This window comes from Triticum urartu, chromosome 1 (assembly GCF_003073215.2).
Source record: "Triticum urartu cultivar G1812 chromosome 1, Tu2.1, whole genome shotgun sequence".
In the NCBI taxonomy this organism is placed as follows: domain Eukaryota; kingdom Viridiplantae; phylum Streptophyta; class Magnoliopsida; order Poales; family Poaceae; genus Triticum; species Triticum urartu.
In genome coordinates, this window is record NC_053022.1 from 552,950,863 (window position 1) to 552,972,256 (window position 21,394).

The following is a 21,394-nucleotide window of genomic DNA, read 5'->3' on the forward strand; positions in this document are numbered from 1 at the left end:
GTTCATCCAACATCCCAATCAGGAATTAAGCACAAGCAAGAGATTTCAAAATCATGGTGCTAAGCATGCCCATGTTGTTATCCACTACTGTACATGGCTCCCCTGAAAGATACAAGAGTTTGTTTCATATTTATTGGTTTGAGAGCAAACTGGAGATTGTTCTCTCTGGTATATAGTCCAATAAAACATGCACTCGGCGGGGTCTCTCTTTTCTTTTTTTAAACGTGACCCTGCTTTATAACGAAAGCAAAAAAATTCGCTGGAGACACCAGCCTCAGGATACAAGATTCAGCAGGGTATTTATGGACAACAGTACACAATACTGATGCTTACAACAACTGACAAATGCAAATTCAGCACCAGGCACATCCAAGTGGCAAGTCAGTGGTGCGGCTGGTTCCCACCAAGTGTGCTGACCAACACAGCGACATTTCATCAGTAAAGATTTATATGTTTTACAACTTTTCAGATGCCTTCTTGCACTGCGCTGCCCAATCATGTCCTAGGAGACCACTCCACTGATGAAGGCTGCAAGCCTGCAACACGGTGAATCTCTGCACCCACAAACTACCACATTTCAGTAATCAGGTCTCTGGACTAGGATTCTCATTCAAACCTATGCCACTTAGTACCAAGATAGCAGCAATCTTCAGCCTAGGCACATCCTCGTCAGTCTCTCTATTGAAACCCCTATTGTCCTTCATTAAGTTATAAAACTAAGACCCCTATTGTAAGTTTGATATCATAACTATCACAAAAGGTAAATGCGACATTTTTCTCATGTAGAAAATAATGTTATGATTAATAGCCTGATTACTGAACATTATTTTCAGCACAAAATCCTCGCAAAAATAATAATTAAGCAATGCAAACAAGCACTGAATCAAACAGATACATTCTCACTTTTTCTGGATAAAGGGGCCACATGACCCAATTTCCAGTGAAGCAAATGGAGTTTGAGTCTTTACATGACCTTGATCCATACACCTCCAGTGCACAAGCCGCACCGTTAGATGATTTTTTTTAATTAAAGACAGTAAATTAACATCTAGTCAACGAAACCAGGCATTCAAGCTACAACAGGAACTAGCAACAAATAACTAGGGATATTGATGAACTTCAAATACACACAAGCAACCTCCAGCTTTGATCCCTCGAGCAAGTCGAAGATCGTCACCCATTGCAAATCCTTCTGACCCAGGCGCCCAGCGTGTCACCTGGGATAGCTTCTTAATTAGACACCAGCTGAAGCATATTTCGAACCCCACTAATCGTCATACATTTTCACATGAAACGGCACTGCAGATTTTCCCACCTAATACTGCACAGTCCGATCATAATCATCTCCTTGCGTTAGTGCGTTATCAATATTTTGGTCGCCGTGCTGGACCTCCCCTAGGATGCCGGCATGGGTTAGCAACGCCCAGAGATGTGTCATGAACTCCCCGCCAGAGCTCAGATATATCTTGTGGTGAGAAGCCCTTGTAGATGCAGCCAAGTGGATAACGAATCCGGCCCAGAACTCCGACAAGAACCTCCACAGATCTTCAATATGATGATCTTCCAGCGTATCATCATCACCGCGGATCGCTTGTATCAGCTTCTTGCCAAGAGCTGCCCCCTTCTTCAATATGGTGTTGTCTTTTTCCTCGTCATACAAATGTATGTCCCCTGATGCATATTCTTCGAGCCTTACAAGGATATGGTCCCGCAATGTACAATGGGTGCTGGAGTTGTAGGGTCCGAGGAGAAGACGACATTTTTCTTCATACATCTTTATCAGCACCGATCTACCCATTAGACTGTTCCCAGGCACTAGAGGAGGAACCAGTGTAAGTACATACGCACAGTACTGTGATAATGTCCTAGCGACCATGTATGGAGACCCCCCAAGATTTGGAGTGGCTTTCACCTTTCTTCTTTTAGCGAGATGAATCTCGCAGTAGCACGTAGCAATATGCCAAACCAGCAGAATGTGCACACAGTCCTCCACTCCAGTGACCGCTCCCCTGACACTTGCAGGAAAACCAACAGCCTTGACATGAACGAATGCCCGCTCAAGGTAGTTGTCCAACCGCACGGGACATTTGGCCAAGCAGTCTCTGAGACAGTTCATCACAGTACCCTTCACATCCGTTGACAGATATACAAAGTACCTAGAATATCTTGCTCCAAAGAAAAACCGCAGTGGGAAGGCAAAACGGATTGGGAAGAGAATGTTGCATTGACCAACCTTTCCATGCCATCTTGGCAACCAGGGCACAGAGAGCTTACAGAGGTTCCGCACAAGAGCCTTGGTCACCGAGTTTCGCAGCCACCATGGCTTCTGTACGTACTGGCACAACAAAATTATCTTGGTCCAGTCTGAGAACACGTAAGTCATGATCTCCCATGTCTCTTTTACAAAAAGAAACGACAGGAGAAACCATGTAAAAGTTACTCCACCATGAACATTGCCGAGCTCGTCTCTTGTGCCAACCTTGGAAAAGCTATAGATAGCAACCGCCATGCCTCCAATCCCTCCTATCAGAATGGTGGATAGCAGGAGCCGGATGAATGGGAAGCCTTTCGCAAATACTATGGCATGCCTGCTGTTGAAGAAGTCATTGAGGAAAGACAACTCAGCCTCGCTGACACGGAACGCCCTTTCGGAGTTGCAGGGCTCACCGAGGATCCCATCAAGAACCAGCCGTCTTGTCCTTTTCAGCTTGGCCTCATGAATGCCGAAGTTGAAGAAGCGCCTGCGAAGAAGCTTGTAGAGTGCAAAGGAGAGGCAAAGGTCCTTGAGCTCCTCGTCAAGGGCGTCAGCCGGATCGGCCGGCTCCTCCCAGATCTTCTCAAGCGTCAGGATCTCCTTGTGCTCCTCTCTCAACGCCAGCAAGAGCCTCCTGATATTCCCAGTTTCCTCCACCATACCAGTATCTCTTGCTTGTCCGCCGGTTTCGTTCTTCTTCATCTTCCGTTTCTTGGCTTCGCCCCGCACCAAGTACCGGTACCCCTTCATTGTGACAGGGTCACCATCACCCCCACCACCAGCTTCGTGCTCATGACGCATGTACTCTGTTAATAGTCTCAAATCCTCTCTGTGGCTATCGTTGGCAAATTCAGAGGAGATAAAACCATAGATGATGCGTAAAGAGTTGACTGACCAAAGCAGCCAACCAGTTACCTTGAGAATCCTGGGTGCCTTGGAGCGAAGGATGTTGGCAGACCAGAAGGAGGACATGAGGTCTACCAACGGGGTTTGCTTCAGGGCGATGCCGGCCGGGCGGCCTATCTTGACGCTGTAACGGAGGGTGACCAACAGCACAGCCCACACCTTGTAGTAGTAGTCCTTATCGGAGGGGCGTTGCATGATCCCAAGACTGTATATGGTCAATGCTTGGGTTACTGCGTCCATAACGATCAGAGTCATTCTCATGGCCTTGCCTGTTGACCGATGCCGCAAAGCATCCAGCACAAATCGGGTCACCATGAGCGCTGTAGTGAGGGCGACGACGAATTGAATAACTATAGGGTTGAGTATTTCGCCATCCTTGTGTACGATACTTAGGATGATTTTGAACGCCATTGCAAGGATAAGCAGCTGGATGCAGTGGCGGAGCCAGGAAAATTTATTAGTATGTGCTGCCACCTACGAAAAGGGAAAGAAAAAAATACATCAAATGCATAATGATATGAAATTGACGAACGGCATGGTATACATCTAATATAAATTTATTAGAACACTTTTTTGGCTGTTCTGTTTCTAGCTTTCCTATTTGGCATGTTATAACTTGTAAGACTCACGGTTTCTCTAAATGGAAATCGACGAGGTGTGCTCGTTGTTTGAAAAAAAGAGAATGGTATATATGCAGCAGTTGAGAAACATTGGAATGCAGCTTGCCAAAAATGCGAAGCTATAATTCAGAGAAACTTGACAAATTCTTGACGGCACAAACATATACAAGGAAGCCATCAAACTGACCTGAAGTACGTACAGAATCCACTCGACCGACGTCCGAAAGAAATTGATTTCCCAGCCACCTGAACCTGAAGTCAGGAACCAGGTAAATTAAACATCCTACTAGCTGTATGAACTAGTGAAAACTGAAAAACAATACTGTATTCAACATGTTGTGTGCTGCACTAGGACCAGGAGTGAAATAATCTCATATCAGAATAAAACAAGAACTATATGAGTTAAAAAAAGAAGACAACCAGTACCTCCCCTTCTCCCTTTGACAAGAACTGCTTCTCGTGCCTGGCGGGGGGTGGCGGGCTGGGAAGCAAAAGCAATGGGCGGTGCGGGAGCAGGGGATCGCACGCAGAGAGAGTGAGGGTGAGAGATTGGGGAGTAGGTGAAGATTTGTGGAAGTCACGTGGAAGGGGACGCCGGAGGAAGCTAACCGGTCGTCATGCCGAATCAGAGTTCATTCATCCCACAGAACTGCCAGTAGGAACACCTTGTTTGAAAATGTCTAGAGTCCAATTATTTACATGTTTGGACATTAATTAGGTCGATGCAGAGAGGAACTAGTTGTCCATTTCCATTTGGACAGCAATCAAATCTTGTGGCCCGCCGCCACCGGACCAGGCGGCCAAGGAAGTTAATACTGATGCGACATGAAAAAAAGGCAGCTGGAACATTGATGTGCATATAGGACATCTTACCAACCATGACAAGAGAATGTATGTGCCTTGTTCCAAGAGGAAAGCAAAAGATCAACGACATCAATTATGTACTTTTACGATTTGTTTTTTTTAATTTACAGCTTTATTCGCTTGGTCTGGACGTGGATACATGCCTTTGATCATTGCTATATGTGGTCTGTCAAAGCATGCTTAGAGCATCTCCAGCAGCTCCCTCACTCCAAAGAAAGCACGCATAGAAGAAAGTTGACGCAAAAAACGTGCTCCAGCAGTTTCCCAACACCGTCGCCCCCGCTTACATGGCAATTTTGCCCATGAAGAGAGAAACATGAAAAAGTGAATGAAGTGGGCTCTCATGCAAGAGCCTAGCTATATGCGTACTTCTAGGAAAATACAATAAATACGAAGAAAGAGATAGAGAGAATGTAGAAAAAAGTAGTAATCTTATAGCTAACCTTGTTGTATGAGTGACTATAAGTGGTGACTATATATGACAGCCAGCCGTTGGCAATATTATTAACCATGCACTTCCCTTATTCTGACAATACCTAGTACTATTAGAAATTGACCAGGCAGAGTTGTTGCCTAGCTGGACCAAACCTCACACGCTAGCATCTTACTAGCATTTCTCCTCAAGAACCAAGACCCAGGAGCCAGGGCGGTCACCTAGGATAGCCAAGCATCGAGGGACAAGAGAAACTGGAGGAGGAAAAGGAGTCTGGGCGGGGAAGCCCAGAATCAGCCACAGCTCGGCAAGAGGTGGAACAAAGCTCCCCCGCAAAAAAATAGGCGGAGCAGAGCGAGCAGAACAAGGAAAGCACCAAGGGAGGCAAGGAAGAATATCAAGAAGAGTGGAGTCAAGGCATCCTCCCCAACCAGATTTAGATAGCATCAAGTACAGGTAAAACCTTGTATTTGTATTTAAGGGCACCATGAATAGCATGTTACTATGAGAAACAGACATAAAAACTTTAAGATTTCAGTAAGGGATAGTGATCTTGGCTACAGGAGATGGAGGGATCGATGATTGTTTTTCTACGCATAGATATGTAGCAGCATCGCCTTATCATGCAAATAGAATCAGGTCTAGAGCCCTTAAATATGGAAGCTAAAACTCCAAAGTAAATCCATCTTTTATTTTCAGCAAAGGTCTTGTTGAGGTGTATGGTTATACATCTCTGCTGATTTAACAAGTTAAGTTGCATGCCCGTCGCTAAAATACAGTAAAGCACCTTGATCTTGCATGCGAGTACTTCATCTAGGTATATTAGTCCTCAAATACTGAGCCTAAATTTGACTTACAATATATGATTTACCAAATGATTTATACTTGTGTCATATAACTCATAATTTATTAGTCGAATTTTGGGTCAAGATTAGGCTCAATTCGAGGGGGGTGCATATAAATACGGATGGAGGAAGAATCTTGTTTGCATGCTTTTCTTGATAAAGTGCATAGTCCAGGAAATTAACTGAATGTACTACTATGGGATCAAAGAGAAGAAAACTGTAGGTTCGATTTTCAGTTTAGAGTAGTACCTGTACTATATGTGCAGCAGCACCTTTTCAAATTCAAGTTCAGGTTCATGTCATTGTACATAACAGGTCGTAAGTCGTAACAGATACAAACCCTTAGTATACATTAGTCAATGTTCTGTAGAGATGCATGGTTTGCGACACGGGCATAACCTGTAATGGGTATTTCTCACCAAGTGCACTCTTTGCCAGTACCATAGATAAATGGTTGCTGACTGAACAAGTCCACATGCAAATATCTGAAGATATAAGAAGTACTTCTACCTTACTTTGCTTTGTGGATCAGTATTTTGGTTTACATGCTTGGCTGTGTGAAGTGTAAACAAATAAAAGACTAAGCTGTATACCATGCTAAGCCTAAAAAGAGGACCCTGCTGTACACTTGATCAATTGTCAAGTAAATAGCTGAGCTTCATATTCAAGATCCAGGAGAAGAACTAGAACCTAAAAGGACCATTTGTTCACACTTTGCCTTAGGTTTTATTTTTATTTTTTTAGAACCATATTTAAACTGTAGTTCAGGTTCAGACCTAATTCCCTCAGACCAGCTTCATAAAAGACTTAACCTTGCCATGGCGTAAATAGTTTCAGGAACTCAAGTAGCACCCTGTTTTGAACTGTACAGCATATGAGCAGGTTAGTAGCATGTGCACATGGCAAATGATCAGGTCGACCAATAAACTGAGCAACTTGGTTTAATTCTCTTTGATCTATCAATTAGTATCATACTGGTGACCAAATTAGCATAATTACCAATACTGTTGGAGTCAGTACGGGAAGCATGAAATTTGTTTGGCTGGACCAATATAGCAGCTTGTGTGTTTCCTTTATCCATTCATTATTTCAGAGAAAAGCACCATCCAAGTAAAACAAAAACAGAAAGTTAGTTATGAACTCCAATTTTGTTATACCATGTCAGCTAGCACCAGTACATAGTCCGAGACGAACTGTAAATGGAGAAAGTAGGAAGGAAGTAATTTTATATCATAATTAAACATGTACTCCCTCCGTTCCTAAGAGCATCTCCAGCCGCGCCCCCAAGGCCCTTTTTTCGCCGGCTCGGGCCGAAACTGACGCCGGCGGACCCAGGCCGAACCCGGTGCGCTGGGGGCGCTTGGGGGCGCCGGCCGAACCGTTTTTGGCGTGAAAATCGGCGGGCCCTCCTTGACAGCGACTCGGCTCTTTTTGCCGCTTCGTCGTCCTCGTTGCCTTGATTCCCGCGGCGGAATCAATGCCAAAGCTGCCACGCGCTGCCGCGCCGGTCAGCCTCCTCCATTGATGCCTCACGGGCGGCGTAGTGAAGACGGGATGACGCGCGTCCCTCGCCCGCCACGCGTACACACGGCGGCCACGCGTACGGGCGGCGCCTCCGCCTATATAAGCCACCACCAGCGCGCCTGTGACGCACAAACTCTCCACCGCCGACGCCCTCGTTCCTCGACACCCCCATTCCTCCCTTTCTTCTCGCCGTTTCCAGTTCAACCATATGGCCGAGCGCTTTCCAGGCGATGGCACGGCGGCGAACGGCTTGCCGCCGCCACCTTCACGAGGACGAAACTCGGTTCCTCTACGAGGTCGAGTACCCGGTCCAGCCGGACATGCGGGTGCCCGGGGCATGGAGGATCAGTGCCGGCGGGGTCCCGGTGCCACCGACGCCCACCGGGGCGGCACGGCGTGCGGAGATCGCGCGTATCCGCGTCTCTCTGCCGCAGGCGGCGAGGAAAGGTCCGCGATACGTCCCCGACAGCCCGCTCTGGGAGCAGTACTTCCGGCGCCGCCACACCGAGCAGCTCGAGGCCACCAACGGTGTCGTGCCCTCCGGAAGGCTCAACTCCGAAGGCCGCCGCCGATGGTGGGACGTGCCTGGCCGCACGCTGGAGGCCGTCCTCTAGTACATCGAGGGCGACAACACGCCTAGGCTGGAGCACCCCGCTCCCCCCGTCCTTCTCCCGCCGGCGTGGGATCTCGTGGACGCCGAGGTGCATGGATCCGGGGGCGTCCTCCTCCTCGTCCGGCCGCTCGTCCGGCTCTCCCTGCCCCCGCCCCGTCAAGCCGGAGCCCCGGGACATGCCGGTCAGCCAGCGCACCCGCAGCTCCGGCGTCCGCATCGCCAACTCCTCCCCCACCTCTGGCCGCCTCGTCCTCGTCAGGCCGAAGGTGGAGGCCGGCCTTCCCGCGGAGTACAAGGCCATTGTCCGGCGCGGCTTCTCCGACGAGGCCTTCCTAAAGTGGGCGCGAGACGACTACCTCCGCGACGAGATGGTCCGGTAGCGCCGAGCCCTGGAGGAGATAGCCGCCCGCAAGCGTGGGTGCGAGGACGAGAATGGCGTGGTGATCGTCGACAACGACGAGGACGAGGACACCCCCGGACCATCCAACCCGCCGCACCAATCTGGGGAGGGGTGCAGCAGGGACGGCGGCCGCGGAGGAGGCGACGACGGCGGCGGCGGCGACTACACGCGGTTCTACAGGCTCCTCGGCATGTAGAGCTTCAAGGGCGGCGGGCGGCGAGGAACGGCGAGGGCGACGACGGGCCTAGTAGCGTTTTTTTTCTTATTTTGTAAAATATTTTTAAATATGTATGAACTCGCCTTGTTTGTGCCTTGTTTGCGCCTTGTTTGTGCCTTGTTTGCGCCTTGTTTATGCCGAATTTTAGTTTTCAAAAAAAATCATGGGCGCCGCGACTGGGGAGCATCACGCCCCCAGCACGCGGTTTGCGCCGGTGCGCCCCCAGGGGGCGATTTTTAGCACCTCCTAGAGGCCAACGGCTGGAGATGCTCTAAATATAAGTATTTTCATAGATTCTAATAAGGGACTACATACGGAGCAAAATGAGTGAATCTACACTCTAAAATATGTCTATATACATCCGTATGTAGTTTGTATTGGAATCTCTAAAAAGACTTATATTTAGGAACGGAGGGAGTAAATGATTACCCTCTTGAAATACATCAAAGTCAATTGCTACATTCACCCACCAATCTATCTTTTTCCTATATTAGTGACCAAAGTTACAACAAATTGATAGCAAACTTTATTGACAATCAAGTACTTCCTCAGTCCCATAATGTAAGCCGTTTTTTCACACACGAAGGGAGTATATACACAAACAGAATTAGTATTTTTTTATATATGTAAAAGGGCGCTTGTATTAACTAAAAATGTAGCACCAAACGGATACAAAGCATCATCAACGACACTCAGCCTCTGCATAGCTATGATGCATATAGCCAAAAGTACCATGTTTGAGAATAGAAGTAAATAAATTGACATAATGGCAACAGTAAAGCACTATAAGACCGACACTATGCCTATGTCTAAGCATGGGGTGGACCAATCTGAAGATTATGCTGCCACCCATGTTGGGTTAAAACCTCACTGGCCACCCACTCCAACTGCATACACACCGTCTTGAACAACGGTCAGTACTCCATTGGGTGTTGCATAAACCAAGTTCAAAGCCAGTGCATACAATGAAAAAATACCTACAACGGAGAAGAATTTTTGCCAATAAAAACAATATCATCTCTACCTGCCAAACGATCATAATAAGGCAGGCACTCCCACCCTTATTAGCGTGCAAAACCTATTTGCTATTCCATCAAGGTAGTGACCATATATTGGCAACACTTGTCGGCAGATATAAATCAGACGTTATTTGATGTTCTTTCTTCTTCAACGCTGTAATTGATAACTTGAATTTATGGGAAGCCGGTATGTTGGGAAGGGTTCGGGGCCGATATATGAGAAAATCGATTGGGTACTCATGGTTACCGAGTGGGAATTAAAATTCCCATTGGCAACCGTGCATGCCCTAGATCGTATCGAGACACTATCGTACCGTGTGGTGCCTTCAGGAAGGATACGACTCCAGGCTGTATTAAATAATGCCATGTGAAGTCGAGAGTCAAGGTGATCCAGGACATACACATGGAAGCCTAGTTTACCTACCTCAAGAATAGCCCAAAAGACCAACCGAAGTTCCCATACACAATCACCGATGATTTTATGTTTAGCCAAGTTTGTTGGACCCGTGCTATCCCAAAATATGCCTCTCATGTGGAAACTCGTGCTGGTGTGGAAATTTCCGCCTTCTTGTGCGGTTTTTGTTTCTTTTTAAAGGAATAAGACTTAGATTTTTGCGAAGACACCATGTAGTCACAAACATGGACTCGGGCCTCGGTTCAACCAGCCCAACCTCAGTTACCTCACCATCCAACTTAGTATTGTTTATACCGTCAATTTTTTTAAAACTTTGACTTCTGGTATGGTAGAATTATTTGGATGTGATATTTGAGGAAATATATGTCTCGGAAAGTACTTCCTAGCATTTTTTTGGAATCTATAAACATATTACAATAGGATTTGTGGTCACAATGACATTAGGGGGGCAGGTTTGTGTTTAAATGGCAAGTTTTCTATTTATTACTAAATAATAATAAAACAACATGTGTGATCTAGAGCTGGTCAAATATTAATAGTACTTGAAGAATATCAGATTCACTTGATTTATAATAAGTATTTGAAAATAATTGTCAGGGGGGCTCACGCAAACCAAAGGGGGAAAACATGGTGAAGGCCACCGAACTTGTGAAATGGTCCTTACTTTTTGAAGATAGTGATAGCGCGGTGCTTATGAGAATTGAGTTCCTTGTTGTGGCCATTGCATCTGTCTTCCTCCTGATGTCATTCTTGGACATGTTCCGTCGTCGGTGCCGCTACTCCTCCATCAAGTACCTCTTACTTATCCTCGACGCCATAAGTGATTCCTCATTCATCTACACAATTGGGCTGATGCAGAGTGCACCCTTCAAGAAAGATCTGTTTTCAATATGGGCGCTAATATTGGTCAACCTGCGGTTCAATGCTTGCTTCATCTCGGCATACGGCATCCCTGACCAAGACAACAGCCACATTACCGAGGGCGCTAGGGTGATGTCACTTCTAGGGGTGGCCTTCTTAATTGGCACACAGAACAGTCAGTTCAAGCATCCCATCTGGGTGCTCTGGGCAATGCAGCAAATGAGAAGTATGTACCTAATAGTTGCGTACAGTTGGGCCTCAGGCTCCTTCTTGCACGGTTGGAGCTCACCACTTGTGACAGCATATATGGGTACCGAGGCTGGTATTTGTAGGGAGGGGGATCCGACCACAATGTTAAAATACAAGTACCTGGTCTGTGGAGATCAGAAGCAGAAGGTCCAGCTGCAGGCGCCTGGGTATGAATTTTATCTGAAAGTGAAGTCAGAGGGAGTATTCATCACTCTTGACAAGACTTGGCAGCTGCCCAGCAACCAGCATGCAGACGACGATGCAGGGGATGTCCAACCATCATGGACCAAAGACCTATGCCTGTCCTTTGCACTATACCGGCTACTCCGTTGCAGATTTGACGACTTACCCCTGCCAGCCGATAGTATTAAAAGCACCAGAAAATTAATGTATGAAATTATTGGCAAGAAGGATGAAGATTTGTCTGCACAAATACATCACCACGCTGAGGGAACATTCAGCGGAGATTTACCTGCACAAATAGGCCACCACAGTGAGAGATCATTCAGCAGAGGTTTACCTGCACATATAGACCACCACGCTGAGAGAGCATTCGGAATTGCTGAGTTGGAGCTAGCATTCCTCAATGACTACTTCTACACTAGATACCCCATCCTTTTTTGGCGTGGCTTCCCGCTGATTTTTGCTTGGTACCCTCCCTTGACCATTGCTCTCATTGCTTGGCTTGGAAGGGACATTTATAAACTCTACAAGCCTAAACAGGGGGAAATTGCCCACGTCGTACACAGGGTCAACGTTGACCTGATCATCACATGGATATTCATGGGGATTATCGTGCTGAAGGAGTCTTGGAAGGTGGTCACCTACTTGTTGTCCGACTGGACCAAGGTGATGTTGCTGTGCGAATACACTTCGAGGACCCTGAAGTGGGTTCCAGAGTGGCTGTGGGAGTTCTTGGTTCAGATCTTGTGCACACCTGGATGTAGAATTGGGCGCCGTTGGCACAATAAGATCGGTCAGTATGAATTCTTGCAGTCATTTGGTCACAATCCTAGGAACATTCTTTACTGGTTAAGCCTTGGCTTGGTTCCAAAAGAAATTAGAGGTGCAAAAGTAGGCAGCCCAACGGAGCTGCCAGAGGATGTGAAAGCCGCCGTTCTCAAGTCACTTTGCTCATTAGATCTTAAGCAGAACTCACTAAAGTCAGACCTGCCGACTGATGTTAAGCAGTTCAACTTCGAGTGGACTTTCAAACTGGGTACATGGTGCCATAGCATTCTTGTGTGGCATATAGCAACAAGCCTCTGTGAGATTGAGCTTGCCCAGCACTACAACTCAAGCTTAACCACTTCTGAGTTACTGTCTGCAATCAAGACTGCTCTCAATTGCTTTTCCTCCCAGCCATATGTTATAAAGGAAGACAGAATTGAAGGGTGGCTGCGGGCTAATTATATAGCCGCCAACAGTATATCACGCTACTGTGCCTATCTGCTTCTTATAGAACCAGATTTGCTACCTGACAGTTTCCTAACTGCCGATGACTTATTCAGAAACACCGTCGATGAGGCTTTAGATATCCTGAAAGGCTGTGACACCCTGCAAAGCATATACAGAAGGCTGATTCGAGGAGTGCCTCAACAAGACGACCAAAAAATGGACAGATTAAGGACCCATCCCAATACGATACTTGCGAGTGCTGCACGCCTTGCTTGGTCTCTGATTCATGAGATCCCAGATGAAGTAGTTCGCTGGAAGGTCCTTGCAGAAGTCTGGGTCGATATACTGGTACACACAGCCCCCTCATGGAATGCCTCGGCTCACAAGAAATGCCTTGCAACAGGTAGTGAGTTCATAACGCATATATGGGTCATTCTTTCTCATTGCAACGTCCACAGCAGCAAGCGCTGGCCATACCAAGAACCCCCACACGATGACGACGACCAAGGAGTGGAACGGCAAGGAGTGGGAGCACCAGCACCACATGAACCAAATGTGGGTGCTGCTGGTGAACGAAGCGTCAGCAAGGATCCATCAAATGGAGCACTGCAAGAACAAGACCAAAAATGGGGTCCAATTCCGGGGCAGCAATTGACCACAAATGGTCAACAGCTTGCTCAGAACGAAACAGATGAAAGCAACAAAATACAAGAGCTCGGAGCCGATTGGAAAGGATGACATATCTCATTTGCAGTATAATCGAATTTGAATGTTCAAAATTGTCATTTATGTACTTTCATTGCCCATTTTAAAAAAAAATTGTACGTGTGCTTTGCAGTGACCACGTTAATTTCTTCTCAAGTTGAACATGCATATGCTCTAGTTTGTGAGATCTATCTCTGAATTCTATATCTGTATTCTGAAGTATCAAGTGAATGTCCTCTTTGGAAAGGAAACAATTAAATGCTTCCTGTATATACTTTTTATCCTTATGCAAGTGTGTCCAGTATATACTTTTTTAATCTAATGTGACCTGCCACTAAGCTTCTTTGGTTCATGAGGATTCCAACACTCACTGTATTTGCCAACAACTAGAATTGGGACCACTGTTCTGTTGCTGTTCCAAACGATTGAGACTCACTTTTCCCCGCAGGCAGCCATGACGGCAAATCCTGGTCCCGCCACTTCAGCTGGCTAAATCACAGTAATAAGTCACTACTAAATTGACATAAACATGGGAGGTTGGGATTTTGAATATGCTCTTATCTCTTGGGGGAAATGCAATTATCAGGTTCGAGGATTTCGATCGGATTGGAGGTACAATTGTATTCTCATCTGCTAGAGAAAATATGCTCGTAGTTGAGGTAAAGTCGCTCGCGTGGATTGAAGGTGTGATTCAATTTGCTGTATCTAGTAAAGCAAGTCCCCACAAAATCAACAGGGCTGCCGATGAGAACAACCTTTTCTTCGTTTGCAAATATATTAGGAACATACTGAAACTACACTACATTAATAACAAATCAACTTTTTTACACTATCAGACATTTGTGAATTACCCGTTGAGAACTGCCGCCCACTGGTCTGCAGACTTGGAGAGCTGGGGCCAGGGCTTGCCGTCATGGCTGCCACTGGGCCTTCTCTGCCAATACCTAACGCCGACGCGTGGCTTTCACCCGCTGCTCGCCGCCGGCCCTCAGCCGCCACCCACCGCCGAGCGCCCTTGCCTTTTCTTTTTAGGGGACCCTTGACTTGCCTAGGGTTCATTGCGACAACATCTCTTCGTTCTTTTTTGTGTTTTTTTCTATATCTATACTACTATTAAACAATTGAACATTTTCTTTTTTAAAGCCACCCCATTATGTGTACCCAGCCTAATTTGTGCCGCCAGATTGTCGCATCTAATAAGATCTAATGGCCTAAATACATCTGACCGGGGGTCACGATTGCATGTAGCAATTACTGTTGGGTGACCATGCTCCACCGAGCGGACGGAATTTCCCATGCCCGATCTGGATCAGGCCCCACACAGCCACCACTCCGCTAATCTCGCCCGTGTATTCCGTAATCTCTCCCATATCCGTTCGCCCTTCAAGAAAATGTTGCCGTCCCTCCCACGCGTAGCACCGGTCCTCCTTCCACCTTCCCCTTCCACCCATCTGGCCTTCCCGCTTGCCGCTTCCCCGCTCCCCACGCGTCTCCTCTGGTGGCCGCCTTCGGCGAGTGGAATTTGTTCCTCACTGGCTCGCTGCATTCTTCCGCTGCGAGGTGTTGGTGTGGGGATGGGATCTGACAGGATCGGGACGAGGAGGCGGCTGTGAGGTACACGCTCTGGACGCCGCGCGTGGATGCGCTCATTGCCGAGGCCGAGGCCGCTCTTTCTGGAGGCCGACGCCGCTCTTTCTGGAAGAAATCCATCGGTGTCAAGCGGGGTGACGTGGACACCTACGTCCTTCATGTTTGGGCGCTGGAGGGCGACGGGAGGCATCGATTCGCCTAGGGGACTGCGGCTGCTAGAAGAGATGCAGCAATTGAAAGATGCACAGGTCAGCAACGCCTCCTCCCCCTCGCACTGTTCCTCCGGACCTGTAGGTAACTGCTTGCATGCTTTGTAATATGGCATCGTGTATGTGATGTATGATGTTGCAAGTGAGACTATTCCAATTAACTTGTAGATTTCATGCATCCCATAAAGCCATAACTCCTGCCTGCAATCTAGCTCACACTAGCAAATTTCTGACTTCGCTTCTAACCTAATTGCCTTGAATTTGTGTACATAATTTTAGTATGACAGAAATTTCAGGATTGTCTCGATTAGAATTGCTGCATGGGTACCTGTTTTTCTCCATTAAAATACCTCATGTAATGCTACGTTCCACATTTTCTGCATAACGGCATGTTCATATTTATTGTGGACTTTGCCTTGGTTTCTCTTGTCATATTTCTTGTACTCTATAAGGGGTATTATATACTGTTTTTGCATTTTTTTTACTGAAGCATGCAGCCATATCTTCCAATTTTGCTTCAATATGTGATCCCATATGCACGACAATTGGGCCTCTTTTTGTCAATTTGAGGAGCAGGCTTTCATAATGAACTGTGTGATTAATGATAGTCCTCACCCTGCAGGTACTTGATGAGATGCCACTAAGTCAATCTGCTATCTCAGGTTATATTGGATGGTAATTGATTTTACAATACAACTACATCTTTCTTGAATCAGATTCGGACTGTTTGCGTGAAATTTTGTTCTATAGCTATTTTTGGGTGGCTTTCTTTGTTTTGCTTTATGTTGTATAGTCAGTAGAAAACTCAAGCCCCATCATCTAACAATTCTGTAGTAATGACTGAAACTATTCGAGGACAAATCTTGGATTGTTGTTGTCGTTGGAATTTAGAGTTGCATGGTTGGCATGGTCAACATGGCAAAGAAAGTATAGAAGATTGGCCAAACCAGGTATGGGCTTGTAGAGTACATCAGGTAATCAGATTCTGCACCCAAATTTAATTTTACTTGATTTTAAATGCTTCTAGGGAGATGATGTCGATATGCTAGATTGTGTTGTAGTTTATGCTTGTCTGGTTATGTATATTTTCTTCCAGAGCGTCACATTTCCTTTTTGAGAAATTCTAATGGTGTAGGCTGAGCATGGACGTTTGTGCTGCTGTGTGTGTTGAGGTCAATCTCAGTTTGGTACACAGTAGAGCAAAGGGCGTGGCACTCGCCAAATATGGTGTATGTCGGACTTTCCCCATTTATTTTTTCTCACACCATACAAGAATTATACAGCTAGGTGATCAGCTCATCATAGCTTTAAATGAAAATAAGTTAAAAAATAGTTTGTCAATAGTCACTAGATACAAATATACGCCCTCCGTTTCTAAATATGAGTCTTCTTAGATATTTCAATACGGACACATACGGATGTCAATAGTCACTAGATACAAATATACTCACTAAATTCACTCATTTCGCTTCGTATGTAATTCATATTGAGATCTTTAAAAAGACTTATATTAAGGAACAGAGGGAGTACTATATTGGGCTCTTTGTTTCAAAAGTTGTTTCTTATCACGTATAGAGGTTCAGTATAGTTTGCAGCTGACAAGATCCGTATGACTTGCACTACTTGATGTTCATGTCAAGCCACACTTACTGTTATCACTAAACTGAAAAATGTCAACTTCCTAATTAAATTTACTGAAATATTGTGAAACTGAAGCTCTCTGTAGGTATTATATTTCCTGCTCAATATGCTCCTGTATAAAACATTTTTCTTGACGTGTGAGCAAACTCTGACGGACAATATGCTGATTAACTTTGTTCTAAACTGTTGAATCGCCATAGGGGAGATAGTAGTGTAGTACTGAGGAAATACAAAGAATGATGATTTATAGCATTAGTAGAGTGTGTAGGCAATTTTGACTGTGGTACGCGAGGTCATGTACTTTGTTATCACTAGAAAATTTATGTACCTGTGCTGCTGGCCACTTTTTTTATAGACGCAGTAACTAACCTTTGAAGTGTATACATGGTATCAAATATATCAAGATTAACATTAGTTTCCCCTGTTGAAGCTTGTGCAATTGGATTTATGTTGATCAAGAACTGGTCAACGATAAAGGAGAACAAGCATTGTATTTTGTATTACTATTTTTATACAAACTTTCTTCCCACACCATTATGTAATCTTTCCCTTTTTGGGTTGCAGTGTGGTCTCTGCTAACCAGATTTTATATATGATCACTGCTAAATTACAACATAATGCCAAATGTACAAGTATCCTTTGCAGAATTCGAATGGCCAGCGATATCGTATATGAGTACAGGTGTTGTGAATCTATTTGTTTCTGTTGCATATGTAAATGTGAATGGAAGCATGTGAGATTTGCGATCAGCTAATCCTAGGAGAAAGTAGCAAGCAGATCAAAGATATTGAGTAACGTATTTAATTCGTCAAACTATCAACTTTGATCTATCCTAGGAGAAAGTAGCAAGCAGATCAGACATGTTGACGTGAGACATCAGGATCTTGTAAGTAAAGGGTATCACAAACTTCACTAACTAGCTCGTCCAGCAATGCCCATCTCGTGCCGGCACAGCAAAGGGAACACGATGACACACTCCATAACTTTAGCCTCATTGTGAGAAAGCTGACGTACTGGCACGGTGCCCTAAGCGTGGAATGCTTATCTACTAATGCCACTCTTGCATCCAATCCATCATCGGCCACCACTTGTGGAAAATGCACCGGACGTCGAGAGATGGTCTTTTCCCTTTTCCCGCCTCCTGAATATCAATGGCCGCCCCTCTTCCTTTCATCGTCTATTGGTTTCCGCTCTCCTCTCTTCTCTTCCTTCTGCTCTGGATCCTTAGATTTCGTTCAACATTGCCACCACTTTGGATCGCGACTTACTCGAGCGAGCTTAGTAACTTGCCCAAGAATGCCCTGAGCCCGACTTTAATCTGACAATCCGCTTGGAAAATGTGATCTGCGATGCTAATAATTGAAATTAATGAGTTTTTTTTCTCGATTTTGGTGATTACATGAACAGAATTCAGGTCAAACTACCCCTACAAGTGCAGGGATTAAGACAAATTGTACAAAAAAACATGGTATCAAATATGCGTTGAATGTGCACACTTACTAGTAGAGAGAGAGACAAAAGGTTTTCTCAGGATGAGCCGCAGCTCTTTCCTTGCAGTACAAATGGGCCACAATGTTTCGCGTAGGCTAACCAATACAGTAACTTCCTGAGCGATTTTATAAAAGGTTTTATTGACAGACTTTCGAAGCTTTCGTGTGTTTTTCTTCTTCTTCGTTTCTATGTTTTTTGAAACGTTTTTAGTCGTTTATTATTATTTTTGTTTGTGTTATTGTTTCTAAAAAATACATGTTGAACATTTTTCTTATACACGCTGAACATTTTTTCGAAATAAAAGTTGAATATTTTTCAAATATATGCTGAACATATTTTATTTGAAAACATATTCAACATTTTATCAAATGCACATTGAACATTTTTCAGTTACACGTTGAACATTTTTTTGAATACACATTCAGCATATTTTAAATACACAGTTGATTTATTTAACAGAGATTAAAAAAACCTAAATGCATAAACATTTTTTAAGTGCTGAAGATTTGTCAAATGCACTTTGAATATTTCTAAAATACATGGTGATTTTTTTTAAGACATATTGAACATTTCCATAAATGCCATGAACATGTTCTTAACACATGTGAAAGATTTTTAAGTGGTAAAAATATCTTTTGAAATGTCACAAACTTTTTTTGAATGTTACAACGAGCAAAAAATTTGACAGCATAAAAATATTCTTTTCTAATATACCACGAACAAACTTTTGAAATGTGTGAACATTTTTTAGATGTGATGAATAATTGCTTTAATGATATGAATTTTCTTTTTACAAATGCATGGCGATCTTTTTTGAAAATCGAGTAAAGAACTTTTTTATGTATATATTTAGAATATTTTTAAAATTTAAACAAAAATAAAAGAATAATGAAAACAAAGAAACAAAAGAAACGAACGAAGCAAACCAACAGCTCCCGCGTCGCTTCAGGTGAGTGGTTCTACCGCCTCGCAATAGGAGATACATAGATGCTCCCACATTGTTTGGAGTACGTATAAAATAGATTCTATGGGACATCAGGTGCCCTAGGTTTTACGGGAAGCTCCTGGTGGATCCTTATTCCTTGCGCGGGTCACTCCGTAGCAAGCCACCTGAACGTTAAAGCACTGTGAACATTCTAAATTCAGAAAATTGCTCAAAACCTCTGAACGTTTTCTTAACTTTTTTGAATATTTCTAAAATTTCAAGAACATTTTTAAAAATGCCAACATTGTAAAACCGCATGAAAGGGAAAAAGAGAAGAGAACACACATTTTATATGAAAAAAAAACCCGAAGGAACGCACGTCAAATGGATTCGCCGGTTTTAAGTGCACACACATTTTTTTATGGTTCACACAATTGATCTGAATTGAGTACTTACTGTTGATATTAAGTACATGACCATCCCTGAAGAAAGATCTTAATCACAGAACCAGTAACATAACACTTTAAATAATGTCATAAAGATATGTACTCAATTCAGCACGTTTGAGAACCCTACTGTTTCTTTATTGTTGGCCCATTGCAGTGACGTATTGAAGTAGTGTCAGTTACCCGATTCCAGAATTGCTTGCTATATAAGGGAGATCAAGGAGCCATTCCCACCCCACGTCGAAACACAAGAATAGCAGTGCTTAATAAGAGCATAATAAACACTAGTTGTTTTTTCAAGGGTGCTAACTCACCTCTTCATATGGCGCTTCCCAAGAAAGGACCCAAGGCTCTCCTTTTGGCAGCAATCCTAGCTTTCGCCATGGTCATCTCAGCATGCCATGCTGAAGAAGGTAGTAACTGATAATAGGATCTCCAATTGTGTATCATGTTCTCGTCAACCAAAACGTCCCATGTTCTTCCTTGCATTCTTAGTCAGCTTAAAATTACATCGTTTTCACAATCTTTTTGAGTTTATTTATGGGTGTTTTTCATACATGCTCCTACTAACGACTCTCCTCGGCGTGCTACATCATAATATATCTACATGCAGACGTGTGCCCTCATGCCGTGCCGTGTGGCTTCGAGACGGAGTGCGTGCTCTACTGCATAGAGCTAGGACTAAGGGACCCAAAGCTGCGGTGCCGGCTTGATCACAAAGATGGCTCCCAGAGGTGCTGCTGCGTGCAACGTGGTCCATGAACCGGCGTACGCCAATTGCTCTATCTATAGAGCGATCGATCCCACCGGCAAAGATAAATATAGACCTCCATGTCAATAAACCAGTGGGAAAGTAATAATTCGTGGTACCTTTTGTGTTTCTTCGATCACTTATCTGCGAACACAGGCCCATACGTGCGCGCGCACGCTTTGTACTGTTCTCTTCTTATACATGTCCGTATGTGCCTCGCTAGCTTGCGCGTACACGCGTGGTACTGGTAATGCATACAGATTCAAGATGTTGCTTGCAGCTAGCTATACCCTTCCTCTACTGTATGCAACGCGTTTCCACCGAACATGCAAATGTGTCGAGGCTGTGAGCCTGTGACCAGCAGCGGCAGCAGGAATAGGGCATATGGCTGGGACAACTTCTGTTTCTTTGTGATGCAGTCTACGGTTCGACCAAAGTCAGGCTGCAAGTGTCTTTGTCTGATGCCGAGCTTGCCTAGATTGTCTGCGAATGAAACATGATTACTGGAGAGGTCATAGAGAGCCACAAGGGAGTTAAGGAATTAGGATTTGACTAGCACATGTGTTTGTGCGTTGCAACGGGAAAGGAGTGAATTGCACCTGCAGTCCTTGTAGTCGTTGGTTTGGTCCAAAACAGTCCTCGAGCTTGCGTGTTGCCTTGCTACGGTCCCGAAACTTGCCAATATTGTCCACCGACGGTCCTCCGACGGGTCCCACATACGTATCGTCTACGCATCCAGCCACGACAGCACATGCTAACTGGAGAGGTCTTAGTTTTTTGCAATGCGGCCCCTCACCTTGAGAAGAATACTACCCGCAATACATCCTTTCAGACTGGACGTAAGCTGATTAAACTGTAAACAATGCAGCGGCGGTTGGTTTTGATCGGAGGCGGTCTACGAGGTGATAGCAACTATTTTGGGATAAAGTAGGAGGCGATCGGCGATGGTGGTGAGGGCATAGCCACCGTGAGTCGCCATCGGTGGCGATGGCTCCCAGTCCGGTGGCATGATAGGGGT

General features: G+C 44.9%; 2 protein-coding genes across 4 annotated transcripts; one reads left to right on the top strand and one right to left on the bottom strand.

Moving 5' to 3' along the window:
- Positions 1 to 879: 879 nt before the first annotated feature.
- LOC125529259 lies at positions 880 to 4,492 on the bottom strand. Of its 2 annotated transcripts, none has more exons than XM_048693675.1 (3): positions 4,207 to 4,492; positions 3,968 to 4,032; positions 880 to 3,586 (listed from the first exon to the last, which is right to left on the bottom strand). In XM_048693675.1, exon 3 carries the CDS (start codon positions 3,569 to 3,571, stop codon positions 1,316 to 1,318), a length of 2,256 nt encoding a protein of 751 aa, XP_048549632.1. In that variant the 5' UTR covers positions 3,572 to 3,586; positions 3,968 to 4,032; positions 4,207 to 4,492; the 3' UTR covers positions 880 to 1,315. The 2 variants fall into 2 exon arrangements, with proteins under 2 accessions (XP_048549632.1, XP_048549625.1); XM_048693668.1 differs by having other exon boundaries at positions 880 to 3,634; positions 4,207 to 4,489.
- Positions 4,493 to 5,056: 564 nt separating this feature from the next.
- Positions 5,057 to 13,574, top strand: LOC125529277. 2 transcript variants are annotated; one of them, XM_048693684.1, is made up of 2 exons: positions 5,057 to 5,533; positions 10,708 to 13,574. In XM_048693684.1, the coding sequence occupies exon 2, from the start codon at positions 10,738 to 10,740 to the stop codon at positions 13,354 to 13,356; it is 2,619 nt and encodes an 872-aa protein (XP_048549641.1). In that variant the 5' UTR covers positions 5,057 to 5,533; positions 10,708 to 10,737; the 3' UTR covers positions 13,357 to 13,574. The 2 variants fall into 2 exon arrangements, with proteins under 2 accessions (XP_048549641.1, XP_048549647.1); XM_048693690.1 differs by having other exon boundaries at positions 5,060 to 5,533; positions 10,969 to 13,574.
- Positions 13,575 to 21,394: the final 7,820 nt, after the last annotated feature.